Below are 19,441 nucleotides of genomic sequence, written 5' to 3'. Positions count from 1 at the left end.
CCTGCTTTATTTTAAAATCTGTTTAATCCCAGTAGTGACTATGAAAAAGAAATCTTAACCTAATAATGCTTCCAAACATGAACACTAGAGGGAGTATTAGGAACAAACATCTAACAAATCTAACTATAAATCAAGCCATTTTAAGAGTAGTGAAATACCGGGTTTTTACTTACAATTATCTGTATTGAGTATTATAAACTGTATCGATAGTCTAATATGTATTTATATACCCTATGTATAAATACATTATTTAAGTGATAGGATTTTTTCCTTTACTTTATAACTATGATATTTAATAATTTCAAAGTAACAAAATTACTGGAGTATTTTCTTTCAAGTTAGAGTTAACCAATTCTGACAACATATGTGTAATTCAGAAAGCACGACCAGCATTTTTAAAAGGTAGGCAGAGAGGCAACGAGGCTTGCTCACGTTCAGAGGTAGGATCAAGTTAGCATCACTGATCTGAATACACTAGTAAGTACTTTCCCCAGAATGCCCAATGTGCTGTCACTGAGGCTGTCCACCTCCTGAAAATCACTGGTGATGCAATGCAAACATGCTTTTGATTCTCCCAAAGGAGAAAGGAAAAGTGATAACTTATAAAGGCTTAACTAGACACATAATCAAGGCTTAATGAGACACGTAGACACACACACTGAGAGAAGATAGTCACTTCATGTCCTGAACATGGAATGAGGAAAATTCCTAATAATATAGTGAAGTGTGACACCAGCACTCGACAACTTAGGGTCATAACCCTTGGGATGGGATGGACTCTTTGTACATGTTTGTGTAGGAGTGTGTGGGTACCTGCGTACAGGTGTATATCTGTGCTCCTGCAGATAAGTGGAGGCCAGAGAACGCTGGATGCTATCTTGAGGCATGACCTCTTACTGAACCTAATAGGCTGGTGGCCAGCAAGTGCCAGTGATCCTCCTGTTTCTGTGCCCCCCCCCCCCAGTGCTGGGGTTACAGGTGCATATGGCTAGCTTTTTTTCTATGTGGGTTCTAGGAATTTGAACCCAGGTTGTTACACACAGCAAGCAGTATTACCCAGAGTCATCTCCTAGGCCCTGGGATAGAATCTTTCAAGAAATATTTTACTTTAAAGTATTTTATTTATTTTATGCATATGAGTGTTATGCCTGCATGTACGTAAGTGTACCCGTGTTGTGCAATGCCAGCAGAGGTCAGAGGAGAGCATCGGATTCCCCTGGAACTGGAGTTACAGATAGATGTTAGTCACCGTGTGGGTGCTGGGAACCAAACCCAGGTCTTCTTCAAGAGCAGCCAGTGTGCTTAACCACTGAGCCATCTCCAGCCCCTGGGATAGAATCTTAATGTAAGTCCCTCATCTCTCATGACTTCCCTTTGATCACAGTCTTATGTAATCCACTCTTACTTCAAATTCTTTTTTTTAGAGCATGTTTGTTTATTTTCATGTGCATATGCATGCCATGATGCATGTGTGGAGGTCGGAGGACAGCTTGCAGGTGTTGGCTCTCTCCTTCTATTTTGTGGGTCTGGGGGATCAAACTCAGGTCCTCGGGCTTGGAGACGAGCGCTGTTACATGGTGAGTCTCCACCCATGCCCTTCAATGACTTTTATAATGAAGAAAAATGCCAACAATTCTCCAACACTGAAGCAGAAAAATGAAAAACCGTGAGACAGAGCTGTGAACCCACGTAAGGTCAAAGACAAGCATCTACAAGTCAGGGAGACAGGTGCAGCAAGCGCCCTCCTCTGAGATCCTGACAGTCCATCAGACAGGCTTAAGATCACTGAGTCTACATTAGATTATTTCAGTAATTAAGAAACACCATCGTTAATGTAGACAGGCTGCTGGATTCCTTGTTCCCATGGCAACCATTCTCACAAACTGATGAAAGGCAAAAGTAGTTACCTGCACCCTGGTAATTATTTTGTTTAGACCTACCCTCTTTAATAAGACTATGAAAAACTTATTTGGATATATTTATCACTATCAAGTCAAATTTAAAAACATTTTCATCTAACTTCTAAAATTTTCTTTGTATAGAAAGTGTGGCATCCACCAAAATCACAAGGATTCAATTCATCTTATCAATTATGTAACATTTACATTAGCCCCTGCTGGAAACTTCATAATTTAGAAATGTTAGGATAGTATGTGCTTCTGCCTCCATTTTGAATATAAATTAAAGCATACCACATGCTCCAAATACTGTTCTCTTTTTAAAAATCATCTAACAGTGAGGTAATAGAAAGGGAAATAACTTAAAACCACCACTGAAATCTGGTCATGATAGTTACTTCAAAAGCTTAACTTTTCAAATTGTGTTTTAATGCTAAATTTTACCACAATTTCTAAAATCAAAGTATGGCTTTACACAGTGAGACTCAAAAATTCCATGAATTCAATCTCAATTAGAAATTAATGGAAGTAATGCTTTGTTTCTTTTGAGCTTAATCTATTAGTACTCTACACATTATCTTTTCAGTCTGGGTCTCCTACGCTGACAATGTGAACTTTACAGAGATGTACCTATTCTTCCAGACCTAAAAGTCAAATGTTTATGGTACCCTAGTAATTTTGAAAATTATAATCTATTAATATTCTATATGTATCTTTTCAGTCAAGTCTAATACACTGATATGTGAACTTTACAGAGATGTATTAATTCTTCTAGACCTAAAATTTAAATGTTAGTTTATGATATCAGTAATTTTGAGAATTATAATTTTATTTCATGTTCTTAAGGAACATACATATTGTAAGTGAGACACAGCAAAAATGTAAGCTTTGGTAAGAAGTTTGTGCAACCTCACTGAGTAAAGAATTTGCTGCACTAGACAAAATACAGGTTAATTGAGACAGGAAAGTGACAGATTCTACTTAATCTTTACTACGCAGTTACTATGTGCCAAAAACCTCAGCATGCAAAGACCAAAAATACATAGTTCAGCTCTCTAAGATACTATTGTCTGAAAAATCTAATCATAAAATTATTTCAATGTAACACAGGAAGACATAGTGTTAAAAATAGTATATTGGAAATGCACACGAGCCTTATGCCCTCTTTAAGGGTTTGAAGAGATTCTTAGAGAAGAGATTAGAGAACCATGTGTTAGCTAGTTAATGAAAGTAGGGATAGGAATACTGGCATTCCAAACAAGAGCCCAGACTGAAGGAAAGATAGGTATAATGTGGTGTTTGTATAAGGACAAAACTCTGGCAAATAGTGGTTTTAGATATAAAGCCCCAAAAGGCTGGAAAGGCGGAAGAGTGTTACAGACCATACAGGGCATGTGTACAGACTGAGGCTGCATTCGCTATGTAATTCAGTGACTGGATTTACAAGTAAGTGACTGACATTTCTTTGAAGCAGCTCTATCAGCACATGAATGACAGAGCAACAGGTCAACTACACAGGAGAAACCAGAACGGACTGAACTACGATGTGGTATCAGCAATGGATGGTGGCTCCTAAATGGGTATGAGAAAAGGAAGTGGGACGGTGCAGTGCTGGTGGGAGCTAGAGAACACAGGAGGAGAGGAGTTACTGTGCTCGGGCAGCTGAAAAGAACATGGCCCTGTACCAGAGCCCCTCCCCTCTCTGAGCCATTCAATCCTATTAGACAGTTCTCATTCAGAAGTTACCAATTACCTCAAAACTTGAGTCTGATTTCTCTTAAAAATAAATCTAAGTTGTCTGTTTTCTCAAAAGCTTGGCTGATTTAAGACTAAGTGACTAAATCTATGACAAACACAGATTAATCTCCTACTGTCATCAAAAGAGCATCAGTTAGAATTAATACAATGTACTGATTATGTCCAAATCACATGTTCCTTACCTGTCAACACTTTAGGGCAGAATATCACACCTAAGTAGTTCTGAGTGCTACTGTGACACCTTTGAAAGAGCCCTGCTTTCTGCCAAAGGAAGACACGAACTTACCAGATTACATTATAATGCATTTTTTAATTTTCACACAGCCAGGAGTCTTTTCTTCTGTGCTGATTTTTTTCAATCTGTATTGTCGGATCTCTCTCACCAGTGTATAAAAAGCATCCTCCACTCTCTGCATTGCAAAACACAGCTTCTTTAAAGTCTGTTTCATTGGAAGAGTACCTTGCTGGGACAGCCACGTGTGAGATATTTGAGATTATGAGCTTTCAGAAATGTTTAAAGCAGACAGAGTGAATACAAGTGGGGATGTAGATTCAAAATATGGGCTAGAACCTGGTTTGTTCTCAGAAGTGTTTTATTTTCTATTGGAATCAAGAGCTTAAAATTTTGTTAGGAATCGGGAGATTATAAAAAGCCTACATATAAGTATTAGAATCTGTCTATCAGTAAATAGTTTAGGTTTCCTAGTTGTGAAACTAAAATCTGAACTGCAGTTAGGTTTAAACTCTTCCTCTGACTTAGGGAGAATCAGTGATCTGCACCCACTAGCTTCCATCTTCCACCCACTGTGGGGAGCAGAGAGGCAGCACAGGGACATGCAGCCTTGTTCATGAACCACCACAGGCACATCCCAACCAGGCTGAGGCGGGACACCTGAATCTCCAGTTTCACCTTCAATTAGACACTTTCTAGTCAATTTCTAAGTCTACAAGCTGATTGAAGACTGGTACCATTGTGGATGGAGAACCACATTATATAAATCAGAAGTTAAATAGGAGCTGTTTACCAAAACATTAAAATCTCATAGGCTTTTAAAAACTGTACATACAAAATGGGAGCAATGCATGTTCTATCCTTATGTAAGCCTTAAAACAGTTTGCAGAACACTGCCCAGAAAAAACTGCTCTGTGCCTTCTACTCAAAAACTTTATTTTTATGTGTATGAGTGTTTTGCCTGCATGTACTTAAGTGCAAGACATGTGTGCAAATGCCCACAAAGGCCAGAAGAGGACGTCAGATCCCCAGAACTGGAGTTACAGCTGGTTGGTAGCTACCATGTGGGTGCTGGAAACACAACCTGGGTCCTCTGCCAAGAGCAGCCAGTGCTCTTAACCCCTGAGCATCTCCCAGGCCCTGTGCCTTCTGCTCTACTTTAAATACTCCGAGGGAGTCCTGTATTCTGAGAGGGTCCTGTACTCTGAGGGGGTTCTATACTCTGAGGGGGGGGGGTCTGGTTTAAGCTTATGGTAAGAAGCTGTAACAATTACAATTGCCATTATGGAAAGAGAAATTTTACTTTTCCCATAACAGAAAATTAGGTAATAGCCTAAAGGCACAAAGTACTATAACTGTGATGCTAATATCTTCAGACAACGTTGAAGCTTCCATCTAAAAGAGGAATTCCCAGAAACTTCACGTATTTGTAGTGCAAATTCAACTTTAATGATGAAATATTTATGTTTATTCCTCTAAAAAATGTAAGTCCTTAGAAAACCTGGCGTATTTCACTGTGCTACACTTTAAGCTTCTTTTGTTTCACGTTAGTAAGAACTGCTTACTTAGGGGACCTAGTGCATTTTAACTTTCTGCAATTGGTAAGATCAGTGTTACCATGGAACCAAACGTGACAAAATGTACCCAGGACCTAAGAAGATAAAACATACTGAAAATCTAACTTATAGTTTTAAATTCAATCAGGCACAGAGAATCAGCCACTAAGCATCAATAAGTCAACAACCAGGGCTTAATTTCTGCATGCAGAAGTCATCTGCTGCCTGTAACAACAGTCAAGAGAAAGACACTGTAATTTTTAGGGAACATTAAGTTTTACAAATCTCAAGAGCACATTAAGAACTGCCTCGGCGAGGTTCAGTAATTTACCTTTGAAAGCACAACTTTAAAATTCATAAGTCTCAGTAAGAAACAGGCATTTAAGTAATATGACTACATATTAAAATATATACCTCAAGCTAGTAGTAATATATCCCATCCGGTGATAGTTATCTATTTAATGATCTAATAACAAAACGCATTATAGCCCAAGAATGCCTTATTTTTCAGACTTACTACTTATGTGACTGTGTGCACCCACATGTGTACAGGTGCCTGAAGAAAATGTAAGAGTGTTGGATTCCCCTGGAGTTGGAGTTACTGGCAGTTATGAGTCACCAAACTTGGGTGCTGGGAACTACAAGGGCAGCAAGTGCTCTTAACCACTGAGCCATCTCTCCAGCCCCACCCCCAGTCTAATTTTAATAGAATCAATCAAATCAACTGACTAGCTATGCTAACTACAGAGACTCTCCAACTCTCTTTTTTTTTTTTTTTTTTTTTGGTCTTTTTTTGAGACAGGGTCTCCCAGTAGCCCCATCTGGCCTGGAACTCACTATGTAGACCAGGTTGGCCTTGAACTCACAGAGATCCGCCTGCCTCTGCCTCCCGAGTGCTGGGATTAAAGATGTGCGCCACCACGCCCGGCTCCAACTCTTTTTGAATCACTAAATGTTAGCATTTTAAATAAAGTTCCACTTGCATCTACACGTACATTTTTAATAATTTTGGTTATCATTCATTCTTAAGGAAAAAGTTCATTTATTCATCTATTCTTTTAAAAAGTATCACAAGTGTTTGTATTATATAAAATAAGTGATTTTAAACATTTAGATGACTTTGGTAAAGCATTTAAAATGTAAAGCAAGATCCATAACTTGATATTTTCATAAATGATTTTCTTTTAAGATGAAAGCCAATGAAAGAAATTAAAATCTATATATTTATATATCTACATAGAGAGAGACAAACCAGGGAAAAGCTCATATTTTCTTAAAATTTGTAATGTTTATTCTTGCTTCTTAATAAAGTTATGTCAATGTAAAGGCCAGCATGCTGTGGAAGAAGGAAGAGGGTCCTGCAAGTTAGCAGAAGCAAATTTTGATTGCAGGTACTTCTAGAATCATGGTGCCCTCTGAGTGTGAGCACCCATCACCAATACACAGCATGTGATTTGTGTTTCCAGCAATGCAGAGAGAACTGGAAGCCAGTGATCGAGAAGAGACAACTACCCACCACCAAGACCTCGGTGCCCAAAACACTGAACACCAGGAGAATGGTCACTGCAGAATGACTTCTCCCATTTCTTATTTTAAGAATATGACATTTAAATCCATTTAAAAAACGTTATTTACCATACCTTTCCAGACTTAGTTACTTCTAGAAAATGTGCTTCAAGGTCATACTGACAGCAAGGGCAGGAGCACCCTGCTGGCCTGCCCCAGCCTGCCCCACACTAGCACCGCTGCCTAGTTTGTAAAGCTACATACAGTACATAACTATAGTAGAGGATACTGGTTTCACATTCCAAAATTTGTAATAACTCTTAAAGATAAGCTCTTGGTGAAAGATACTTAGACCCACTGTGACTAGATGCTAACACTTTAACTAGTCAGTGACTGATCCTTGAGGACATAACTTATTGCCACATTTACTCTCGTTCAGATGTCACTAGATTTGCTCTAGAACAAATGAAAATATTTATGTGCAAACAAAAATATAAGCTTTATGTAATTCCTTTTTAGATAAAGATGGACAGTCCTTCCAACTCAAAGCTGGCTGAGAGCACAGAGCAGAGCCCAGAGCGCATTTCTCATATTCTTTATCCGCTTTCACCAGGAGAAGACATTTTATCAAGGATTCTGTTCCTAATGAATCTGCAAAACTTCTTGCATAATTCTGTCAAGGAAATAGCACATCAAATGCCCTAACTCATACAGATGCAAGAACATCAACCTCCTGGGGGAGAAACTGGGTGTGCTGTCCTGATTTTCAGAAAAACCTTGAAAATCAGCCTGATTTTCAAGAAACCTGTCAAACTATAACCCATCTGAAGTACTATAGAAATGCAATAATACTCTTACTTGGAAGGCTGTGTATGATTGGTACACAGCAAATGTTCAGTAACTGTCCATTTTATACATAAAAAGTTGAAAATTCTGATCTCGTGAAAAAAACACTGTAAGAGAGATATGGCAACTGAGGCTATTTAAAAATTTGTTTTGCTTTCTTAAAATAGCTTTCTAAGCTTTCTTTCAGACGGCTTCTATCAACTAATTTTATATATCTAGAAATTAACACAAAACTGGAAAACTAATCACTGTTGAGTGATTTTTAAGTCTGAAAATTAATTTTTACACTGTTTAAACTGAGACCATCGGAGTGCAAGAGCTGGACCAGACACTCAGACCCTGTTTCTGTCATCTTTAGCTGACATCCACTCACCCTGGCTTCTGATTTTAGCAGCCTGGACAACTCACGGCTAATTCCTATGGTGGTGTTTCACTTTCAATAGCCTTTTCTAACACTGTCATACCACGTCCAAAGGAACCAGAAAAAGCTGTCAAGTACCCAGATAAATGTGAAGTGGCACCCTTAATACACTAAGAATATAAGGACTTTGCAAAAATGTAACTCCTTTATTCTTTCAGATAACGGCTGAAATGACTAAAAAATATGAAATGTAGCTAGGCACAGTGGTACATGACTCAGTCCCAGGAACTGGGGAATGGTGAGGTTGGGGGAGGGAGTGAGCCCCAGGGTTCAAGACCAGTCTAGGCAATACAAGCACCTATCTCAACCCCCCCGCCACACGCACATGCACACACACCTATTTTATATAATGTCATTATGTACTAGCTAGGTAATGTATATTTTTTAAGTTAGCAAATAACTGTATTAGTAAAAATATATATTCTACAACCCTAATCTTAAAAAAAAATACTAGAATAAGATTTCTGTTTCTCTCTCACAAAATAACTAAGCTTTGCTTTAAAATTGGAAAGGTTAATCTGTGAAGTTTAGCTTGAAGGTCTGGTCTAACCTCTAGTGTTTCATCAATAGTTAAGTTATACAAAGACTCCGAGATTAGCCTACTACAACCCTTGGCCAATTTCTGTACTTCATACAAGCTAAAAATGGCTTCTGCATTTTGATAAGGTTCTTAGGGAAAATAATGTTTAAAATACCACTTTACTATCTGGCCTTCTGCAGAAAAAAACAGTCAGTTCCTAACCTGTATCCAAGAGTCTCTGAGTGAGCGCTCAGCTCCTTGGCCTAAATGGAATTCTTTTGATGTTTTTGTTTTAAAACTCATGAACAAGAGCAAAAATTAGGGGACAAAACAGATCGCTGATAAAATACAATAGGGTGTGTGTGTGTGCTTATATATAAATATACATTTTATTAAAAATAACAATGACACAAATAAAAAGTGACTAACAAGATACTCTGCAAAAGGTAGGGCCTCGAATTTTCACAAAAACTGGAGATGCGAAATCTATTACAATGGACACTTTATATCATAATCACTAAAATTACTTGGAATAGCTCTTTAGAATCTTCCGTAAGTTTATAAATATCAAATTAACTTCAAGAAATAAACTTTTCAAAGCAAATACATTTCTAAATAAATCAACAAGTCCACTGAAAGAAATCAGAAAAATTAAATATCTAAATTATAGTTTAGCAGCATACATTGAAGACATTAATAACACAGGATATAAATATAAGAACAGCTAAATGCTGCTTGAGAAGTTCCTGTGTACTTTATCCCCACGTGTGCTGATGGTGACCCATACAGTGCCCACAAGGCCAATCTAAGTCAATCTACTTCTGTATTGTATGCCTTTGAAAAAATAACCAGCAAAGTAGCCGGGTGTAGTGGCACACACCTTTATTAATCCCAGCTCTTGAGAGGCAGAGATAGGTGGATCTCTGTGAGTTTGAGGCTAGTCTGGTCTACACAGCGAGTCCCAGGCCGCTGGGCTACAGGGAGACCCTGTCTCAAAAAGACAAAAAAAAAAAAACCACCCAAAAACCCAGCAAAGTGAGCGGGCATGCTGGCACATCCCTGTAATCCCAGCATTGGGGGGACAGAGCCAGGGGGATACAGTTCAGTTCAAGTCTCTACTACATAGTGAGTTTAGGACTTGTCTCAGCTACAAGACTTTGCCAAAAAAAACAAAAAAACAAAAACAAAACAAAAACTAACAAAGCAAAGAAAAACAAAACAAAAGACTTTTTTTAAGGTCCACAGTGTTAATGTAAAAATTATTGAATGGAAGCCAGGTAGTTTTCTGACCAATTACTAACACCATGGTATAGTAGTAAAGCAATGATGTCAAACACAAAGACTGAATTAGCATTCCAAGGCAGCAGTCATCCGGGAGGGGAATAGCCATGAGGCCGTTCTCAGGCTAGAAGTAGACAGCACTGAGATACCCAGGAGACCAGTCCTCTACTGCCTTCTTCCAATGTGGCCAACTGCCCAAACCAGTACTTCCTGAAAGCTGGAAGGAAGGACGTGTGAAATCACAGGCTTCAACCTGAACCCACTGAAGTAAAATCTGCATCTTGATTTTAATAAGTGCAGTTGGTCTGTGAGCCTTTCAAGTATGAGAAATACTTGGAGCTCTGGAACCTGGTCTCATGGTTTTCCTTTTCTTGAGAAATGTCAACTAAAATATTTGTAGCCTAAAAAGTACCTTTTCAACTTGTAACTACTGTGTGAATAGTAAAATATTAATGGTAAAATCTAGGCAGTAGGTTTACAAATGTTTTGAATAAAATTCTTTACATTTTATATTTGAAATTTTTCAGAAGAAAATATTAGGAGAAAAAGTTACAGACATTACAACCATGTTTTCTGAGGAGCTTCTCTCTGAGGAAATCCAAGGAGACTTGTCAGAGAAAACCAAGAAGTAGAAGATAAAAGTCAAACCTGTCTTTGGAACCTGGGAATGGATTGGAATGACATCTTAGCTCCTCTAAAGAGAAGTGAAACGATGGGTATCAAATCTTTCCTCAACCCTTAAGTCGAATGAACAAAACTGCTACAGCGGACGTTTGTATTATAAACTACAGAGATTCATTTTAAATTCCAAATGGAAGATTTCAAACAGAATGGAGGACATAGGATGTGCTAGAGAAGTCACACACACGCACACGCACACACACACACATCTGTGCACTAGCTGAACATTTGCTAAAATGTTTACACCCTTTACAAAATTCAGTAAAACTTCTAGAATGCCTGTTCTTATCCATTTATAGCCATGAGATGAGTTGTTTCTTAATTTTTAAAAACTCATTACAGTTAAACTTCACAAAAATCATTTTTGGGGGCTCCCAGGTACTTATTTACAGAAAAGCCCCAAACACTCACGGAGTACAAACTAATTTAACTCCTCAGCGTACGAAAGCTGTGCTTCATCTTATCTTTGCGTGTTCCTTTCTAGGATCCTTTTTCCTGTGTCGTAAACTGTTATGGCATAGAAATAAATTATATAATTATTAACTGAAGTTAGTTACTTTTTAGATGAAGATGGATTTTGGTACAAAATTCAGGTTCTAATTGACATAAATTTTTATCAGAACACTGTAGTAAGAAAACAGCCTGAGAGTTTCTATTCACTCTCCAGATACTCTCTTGCTTTAATCACAACTTTCTCCAAAAATACATTCTCAGAAAACTCTGCCAAAGTATAATTCTTCAACTACAACAAAATTTAATGCAGGAAACTCAAAATTGTCCTACTGTTCTTTGTTGTTAGTATATTAAGTAGGAAAAAAAATACATTTCTTAACTCTTAAATGTAAGCTGTACTACTCGAGGCTGAAGAAAACTTTTCAATGTGAAAAGAAAACATCAGGAGAGGGGGAGTCAAGTCAGCCTGTAACTCCAGCGTGTGGAAGCCTCAGTGGGCAGGAGAGCTCAAGCCTAGCCTGGGACAGAGGAAGACCCTGTTCAAGCCCACTGCCACCCACCGAAAAAAAAACAAAGCCAAAAGTAGCACAGACCCTGCGTAAGAGGCACTGGTTCACTCAAGGAAGGAAGATGCTGCCAGAGGAACACTGTCTAAGGATGACAGACAGCGATAAAGCACACTAAATGATTTAACATTTGGTCCAGCTATGCTAGCACACAGGCCCCCAAAATGATGCCACTAGAAAATCAGGATTACTGATTAAGATCTTTTGCAGAAAACAGATTTCCATTTATTCTCATTTTACTTACCTGTCTGGTCTTTGCTGAGGTTTCAATAAAAGGAATTCCATAACTTCTCGCTAAGTCCTGAGCCTGTGTTTTGTCTACTGTTCTAGAAGGCAAATCACATTTATTTCCTACTAGGACCATAGGTACATCTTCAGAGTCTTTTACTCTTTTAATTTGTTCTCTGGGGAAGGAAGAAACAAAGTTGTAACAGAAGCTTCAGTAACATAAAAACCCTTCGGAAATCACCCTCAACATTTTTTGTCTTACATTTTCCTGGGTGAGTTCCACCGTGCTGAATTTTCCTTTAATGACTTTTTTCCTTTAGTGATTCTTTTCTCTAAGATAGAAATCTTACATATCTCTTAAAAGAGCAAATACCTCTACAATCTACAACAGAAAGGGCTCATTCACATGCACATACACAAGAATAGAATGAAACATTTTAAACCAAAAGTGCTATGCCTAATTTTAAATTGCCTTAAAAAACAAAATATACACATACATATAGTTAAATGTGTTCATATATAATTAAAAATATTTTTACCCGCCCATGTGGTGGCACACCCCTTTAATCCCAGCACTTGGGAGGCAAAGGCAGGCAGATCTCTGTGAGTTTGAGGCCACCCTGGTCTACATAGTGAGTTCCAGGCCAGCTGGGGCTACAGGGAAACCCTGTCTCCAAAAAAAAAAAATTCAAGAGCATTAACCTAACGTCCACATTTCAGAGGACCACTTCTCACCATCTGCAGACAAATATTCTGAGGACCCCAGTGGACGTTTAAAACGGGATAGTACCAAACTACATGCACTGTTTTCTCCCATCTACACATATCAATAATACCATTCAAAATGGTGTAGTAATAGATTAATCAAACAAAAATTCTAACAGTCTGTAAAAAAAAGCAATTTAAAACTTAGCAATGGTTTACTTCTGAAATTTCCCATTTAGTATTTTCACGTAGGCAAGCTTAACAGAAATGTCAAAAACAAAACCACAGGAAAGGGGACATGGGGGGCAGTGGGGGGCCCCCTATACTTTCTCAGAAGAGTTGGAAAGACTGATTTTGAATGAGGAATGCTAAAGGAACTGTACTGTGTATTCTGTTAAAAATTCTTCTTAAATGTTGCTTGTCAATGTAACATGTAAATAAATTCTAAATTTGGGATAAAATTTCTATTCCTTTACAATCTATGTGTATTTCTAAGATGCTGCTTGGAAGCACAGAAGAACTGGTTCGTATAACCAGTTGCTCTATGTTAACAAATTTCACCTATGCACTACTATAGAAAAACACAACTATTATCATATAACCAAATTTCTTTCCCTCTGTTCCTAGAGTCAACATGCTGTTAACTGCTCTTAACTAAGACGCTGCCCTCCTTGACCAGACTAACTCATTGTTACATGACAGAGCCAGTGAGCAGAATACTTGGCATTGTAAAGGAAACTATAAACCCTAAGGGTGATATCTAGTCAATATAATGACTAAGTGCCCTTATATAGATTTGCCAGATTCTTAAAATAAAAATCTCTAATTCTTCACTCTTACATCATCTGATATAAAAGGACCGTTGCTTAGGGGGCTGGAGAGATGCTCAGCAGTTAAGAGCACTGACTGCTTCCTAACACTCACATGGCAGCTAACAGGTATCTGTAACTCTGGTTCCGGGGGCACCAATGCCCTCTTTTGGCCTCTGTGGGTACTGCATGACATGGGTATTTACATACATGCAGGCAGTATACTCATACGCATAAAATATAAAAAAACAAGGCCATTGTTTATCCAATCTAAGAATTCTATAATAAACGTGATTATTTTAAGACCATTTAACTATCACCATCTCAAATCATCTTTTCTTATTTTTGTCTCTAGTTTGTATTTTTATAATGTATCTAAAAAGATGCTGTGTCCTATATGAAAAAGTCGTGTTTCTCCAGTGTGGGGTGGGTAGAGCACAAACGGTTCTGAAGTTAGCAGACCTGGGTCTCACCCCAGCTGCTGCTATGTGTGCAATCTAGAACAAGCCACACAACTGCTAAATTCCAAGACTTTCATCTGTAAAATGGGAATACTACCTACTTACCAAAATTATTTTAAAATTTAAATTAGATCATGCAGACACAGCACTTAGCAAAGAATAATAAATGAAAGCTACAGTTACTTCTTAATGCCAATTTATCACAACCAACTTAAACCCACCTATAATGGTGAATATCTTCAAATGATTTAGTATTATTTATGGCAAATACACAAAGAAAGCCCTCCCCAGTTCTCATGTACTGGTCCCTCATTGCACTGTACTCCTCTTGACCTGCTGTGTCGAGAATATCCAAGAGACAGGTTTCTCCATCAATTACTACTTGTTTCCTGTAGGAATCCTGAGAAGGTAGAAACAGTCTGAATTATTACAGTGCATCTTTTAAAAGGTATATATATATAAAACTCAGCAACAGACAGACAGATGATCCCATTCAAAACAGGCAAAGCACACTTTAGGTATTCCTTCAAAGACAGACAAACGGCCAGTAAGCACAAAAAGAGGCCCTCGGTCACTAGGGAATGCAAACCCCGACACACCATTAGCACCATTAGGATGGCCACTGCTAAGTAACAAGTGTGCGCACTGAGGAGGAGGTGGACCATCCAGATTCTTCTGCAGTGCTACTGGGAAGGTTAAATGGTACAAGCACCATAGAAACTAGCTTGGCAGTTCTTTGAAAAGTTACTGTAGTCAAATCATAAGATCCAGCAATTCAATTCCTAGGTATACATGTAACCAGAAATAAAAACAGAGACTAAAGATACTTGGGCCACAGCTAAGACATAGAAACAGCCTAAGTGCCCGTGAACAGACAAATGGATAATGAAAATGTAGTTATGTACATTCAACTGAATATGGTTAAGTCATGGATTAACAATATTCTGATACATGCTACAACACAGACAAATCTTGAATACATATGCTAAGTAATATAAGTCAGATGTTAAACACATATATACTTTCGTGTATATGGAGACATCTAGAACAGGAAAATTCATACAAACACAAATGTCCTTGGGCTGAGGGAAGGAACACTAGAGCATGGAGTGAAAAGAACTCTAAGTGCAGATAGTGCTGATGGTAACACAATACTGTCAGGACTTTTCCTCTCCAAGTAGCTATCATATGTCAAGAGCTCCCAGGCTAAGGGTGGAACTTCATGCTCCCTTCCTCCTGAGTTTGTCTGGCTTGTGCATGCTATCACAGTTGCTGTGAGTTCCTATGTGCATGCACCTGTTGTCTGGAAAACACTATTTCCTTGGTTATCTACCATCTCTGGCTCTTACAATCTTTCTGTCCCCTCTTCCATGATGAGATAATTTAACAGATTCAGCTCTTGTGTGTCTCTCTTTCGTACTACATGTTCCATTACATGTATGTCTTTCTTTAGCTTTTGTTTTCTTGATGCTGGAGATCAAATCGAGGCTAAGCATAAGCTCCGCCATTGAACTACACCCCAGCCCATTGGCTTTCAATTCTAAACACTCTAATATTAGACTTGATCTCCTGTTTATCTCTTAAAGTAGATCATATTTTCCAAGTTGTCTAGCCAATCAATTCTTTCAAAGAACCACTATAAGTTATAAACTGTGTGTGTTTTGGAAGAATAATGAAAAAGCAAAGTCGGGTATCTTCTCAGTCAGTCCACTGCCGGGTCTCAGAGCACAGGAACCTGGTCAGAAGCCTTTCCTCAACACTGCCACCCCACAGTCCACGTTCTTACCAGTCAGTACTAACTGAAGTATGGTTTCCTTACTTTTCAAATAAAATTCAACAGCTTGCTGGGCATACTGGCACACACATTTAATCCCAGCACTCAGGAGGCAGAGGCCGGTAAATCTCTGTAGGCCAGACTGGTCTACAGAGAGTTCCAGGCCAGTTGGTCCTCAAGGAGACCCTGTCTCAAAAAAGCCAAAAAATAAAATAAAAAATAAATAAAAATAACAAGTACAGTTTCTAGAGCCGAGCAAACCTACTGAAAATGTAAGGCATGGCTGCAAGATTCCTCATTATCTGCCCGTACACAATGCCTCCAGGATGTACCTCAGTAAAGCCCCACCTACAAAAACCTTTTCCTTTTCCTTTTCAGATAATGTCTTGTTTAGCCCAGGCTGGCCCTGAGATCTCTATGTAGTCAAGGAAAACTTTTAACTCCTGACCCTCTTGCCTCTACCTCCCATATGCTGGGAATACAGATGTGTACCCTCACACCACCAGTTAACAAAACTTTCAAATACTAACATGTTTACATAACATGGAGCATTAGCAGTCTCTGTTACTATTTCATGTTTCCGTGATGACCCCTCCACTGAAGGGACCATGGACCTAGGAAAGCACTCTGATTCCTGTCTTACCCTTCCTTGACCCTAAATAAACAGCAAAGTTCTAAGCCACATTCAGTTGCCAGGAAGAGCAATCCACAATCTACTCATAAACAATACTGCTCATTAGAAACAATGGGTTTACACTGAAAATTCAGTCACTACGAAGTTAATCTAACTAAAGTCCTTATCCTCGGAAGCACAACTAGTTACATAAGTTACATAAATACAGGCAACTTGGCAAAAAACTAAAGTTGATCAAAAGTGCTAAATAAAAGTGTGATCTGGAAAGAACTGACAGGTTTGGAAAGAAAGCAGAAAGCAAGCAGAACACAAATGATACTTAGGGCTGCAGAGCTAGCTCAGCAGGTTAGGCCCCTGCTGACAAGCCTGACCACCTGAGCTCTGTCTGTCCCCACTGCCACACACGGGGGGGAGAGAATGTCCCCACATGGTCCTTCTCCTTACACACACACACACACACACACACACACACACACACACACACACACCATGGCATGCATGCACCTCCCCCACACGTACACACATTAATTTTAAAATTATTGTGTGCCAATTGCAGGTTGGCCACAAGAAAAAACAGACATAAAAAAGTAGGGAAAAGACAAAACAAAACTCTGCATCAATGTGGCATTGTCCCCGAGAGCCCAACAAAGGTTCAACACACATCCCTGAAGGCCAGGCTCTGTCTTGCCCACTGCTCAGTATGGCCCAAGAGCCAGGCCCAGCTTCTGCATGTTTGAATGACTCAGAGACAACCTGAACAGGGTCCCAGAGATGACGTGACAAAGACCCACAAAGGAAAACCCACCAACTCTGTGGTAAACCAGTAAAATAATCTCCAAAATATCAAGTATTTAAAAAACTTACTATTTATTCCCTTACTTAAAAGTAATCATACTGTCAAAGTATGCATTACCAAAGTCCAGCCAATTTAATAATAGATTCTACAACCAAAAATACTTAAGGATGGAACAAAGAAAAGCACCAATACTTACATTTTAAATAGGTATTATTTCCTGACTTTCCAAGAAGGCATACTAGGTAGTAAATTAAGTTGCTAATATCCCCAGGAAACTAATAAGGGTCAAAATAAAGTCATTTAAATCCACTCTGCACAATAAAATAAATGAAGGGAAGTGACTCCACTCCATATAGCCTCCTCACTACCAGTCAAAGTAGTTTTTTTTGTTTTTTTTTTTAATCTGTGAAACAGTGTAATAAAATGTACTCTGTCGACAAGAATGAAATGCAGAAAGAATTGAGACACTTCTGGTGATAAAATAAGACAGTACATTCCTTCTGGACAGTGACTGCAGTGTTTATTTTGAAGAATACTAATGCATAGCCTGTGACACAACAATGCCATGGATGGTAAGTGATTTTAAAGAAATAAAGCTGACTTGAAAAAAGATAGTTATGAGGCAGGAGAGATGTCTCGGCGGTTAGGAGCACTGACTGCTCTTTCAGAGAACTTGGTTCAGTTCCCAGCACCCACATGGCAGCTAACAACCGTCTGTAACTCTAGTTACAGGATCCAGGGGAATCCGACACCCATTTCTGACCTCCGCAGGCATAAGTGTACTTACATACATGCAGGCAAAATACTCATACACATAAAAAATAAAAACAATATTAAATAAGATAGTTACAATATACACTTAACATGACATCCTAAAATGTCTTACAAAGAAAATTTACGTAGGCACTTAATAACTTAAGTCTTACACCACTGTGTATTTTCAAAAATACCATGAATCCAACCCCTTAGTTGTCCTGTAGATCATATGCCGATATAGATGCAGACACCCCTGGTCCAGGGAACTCTCTGGTCTGAGGCAACCTGTGTCCAGGCGTCCCTGCTGTTACTGCTCCTCTTAGGACTCACTTTCCTCACAGTAGCAGATGATTGTTTTTTTCTTGTTTGAGACAGGGTCTCCCTGTAGCCCCAGCTGGCCTGCAACATGTATGTAGTCCAGGCTGGCCTCGATCACACAGGGATCCACCTGCCTCTGCTTTCTAAGTGCTGGGAGAGTAAAGGTTGTGCCACTCACACTACACAACTGTCGGTAAGTCTTGAACACTGCAGGAACCAGCAACTATCTGGTAAATGGATGCACCTACTTAGTATAAATACATGCAGATAGAGAATAACTAAATGTAAATGTTATTACAATTACGTTAATGTAAACAGAATTTAACAGACTGTTTTCACTTGTACCAGCCCCTCTCAAATACTACACACTACAGACACAGCACATTTGAAATACAAGTCCACAAAAACTACTGCTTTCAATGTATTAGTTTGCAAGGAAATTTTTAAAATTTCTCAACAATTCAGTTTAAAATTTTTCTGTTTGTTATAAAAGTATCTTTTGAAAATAAGTACAAGTTTAAGATATCATAAATTTGAAATAAGATCATAAAGTTTATTAAGATAATGAAGTTATCATCTTAATTTACAAAATACTAACAAGTTTAATACTTGGTATTTGCATTTAAACTGCATATAATGTAAACCTTTCTATAAAAATACAAATCAAAAGTCAGGCATGGTGGTGCATGAGTCTCAGCACTCAGGAGGCAGAGGCAGGCAAATTTTTGAGAGACTGAGGCCAGCCTGGTCACATAGTGAGTTCCAGGTCACCTGGGGCTACAGGGAGACCCTGTCTCAAAAACAAAACAACAAGAAAGTCATATATCTATGTAAAATCAAAACAACACACATTTTTAAAACACGCGACGGAAAGAGTAAGGCTGAGAATAACTGAGTTCTTCAACTTTTAAAATCTGTGGACCTTGAAAAAGAAAGAAAAGCTAAATCAAATGTATGTAGTGAATTTGAGGCTAGTCTGGACTACATGGGAAGACCAGGTCTCAACAAAAAGATACAACAAAAAAGTTGGTGCACAAAGGGTAGTCATCATATTACATCTCTGAACAACATTAACAATATACCCATTCAGCACACAACTGCTTTGTATTTCTGCTGCTGGTTTTTGAGACGGTCTCTCTGTAGCCCCAGCTGGCCTGGAACTCAGTATGTAGACCAGGCTGGCCCGGCCTTGATCTCAAAGAGACCCACATATCACTGCTTCCTGAGTGCTGGAATTAAAGA

The 19,441-nt window shown here is 38.6% G+C and overlaps 1 protein-coding gene across 2 annotated transcripts in view; it reads right to left on the bottom strand.

Moving 5' to 3' along the window:
• Kras (KRAS proto-oncogene, GTPase) overlaps positions 1–19,441 on the bottom strand; it is a 36,110-nt gene that overhangs the window by 2,740 nt on the left and 13,929 nt on the right. The window contains exons 3-5 of one of the 2 annotated variants that reach the window (XM_017798950.2): positions 14,143–14,321; positions 11,963–12,122; positions 3,943–4,066 (exon numbers count right to left, since the gene is read on the bottom strand). In XM_017798950.2, the coding sequence (XP_017654439.1) occupies positions 3,947–4,066; positions 11,963–12,122; positions 14,143–14,321 (459 nt within the window). In that variant the 3' untranslated portion in view covers positions 3,943–3,946. The remainder of the gene's footprint in view (positions 1–3,942; positions 4,067–11,962; positions 12,123–14,142; positions 14,322–19,441) is intronic. The other variant, XM_008836225.2, reaches the window with a different exon arrangement.

Source organism: Nannospalax galili, unplaced genomic scaffold (assembly GCF_000622305.1).
Source record: "Nannospalax galili isolate Female #2095 unplaced genomic scaffold, S.galili_v1.0 scaffold917, whole genome shotgun sequence".
In the NCBI taxonomy this organism is placed as follows: Eukaryota; Metazoa; Chordata; class Mammalia; order Rodentia; family Spalacidae; genus Nannospalax; species Nannospalax galili.
Note: the sequence above shows the minus strand (reverse complement) of the source record. Positions and strands in the feature narration are given on the sequence as shown.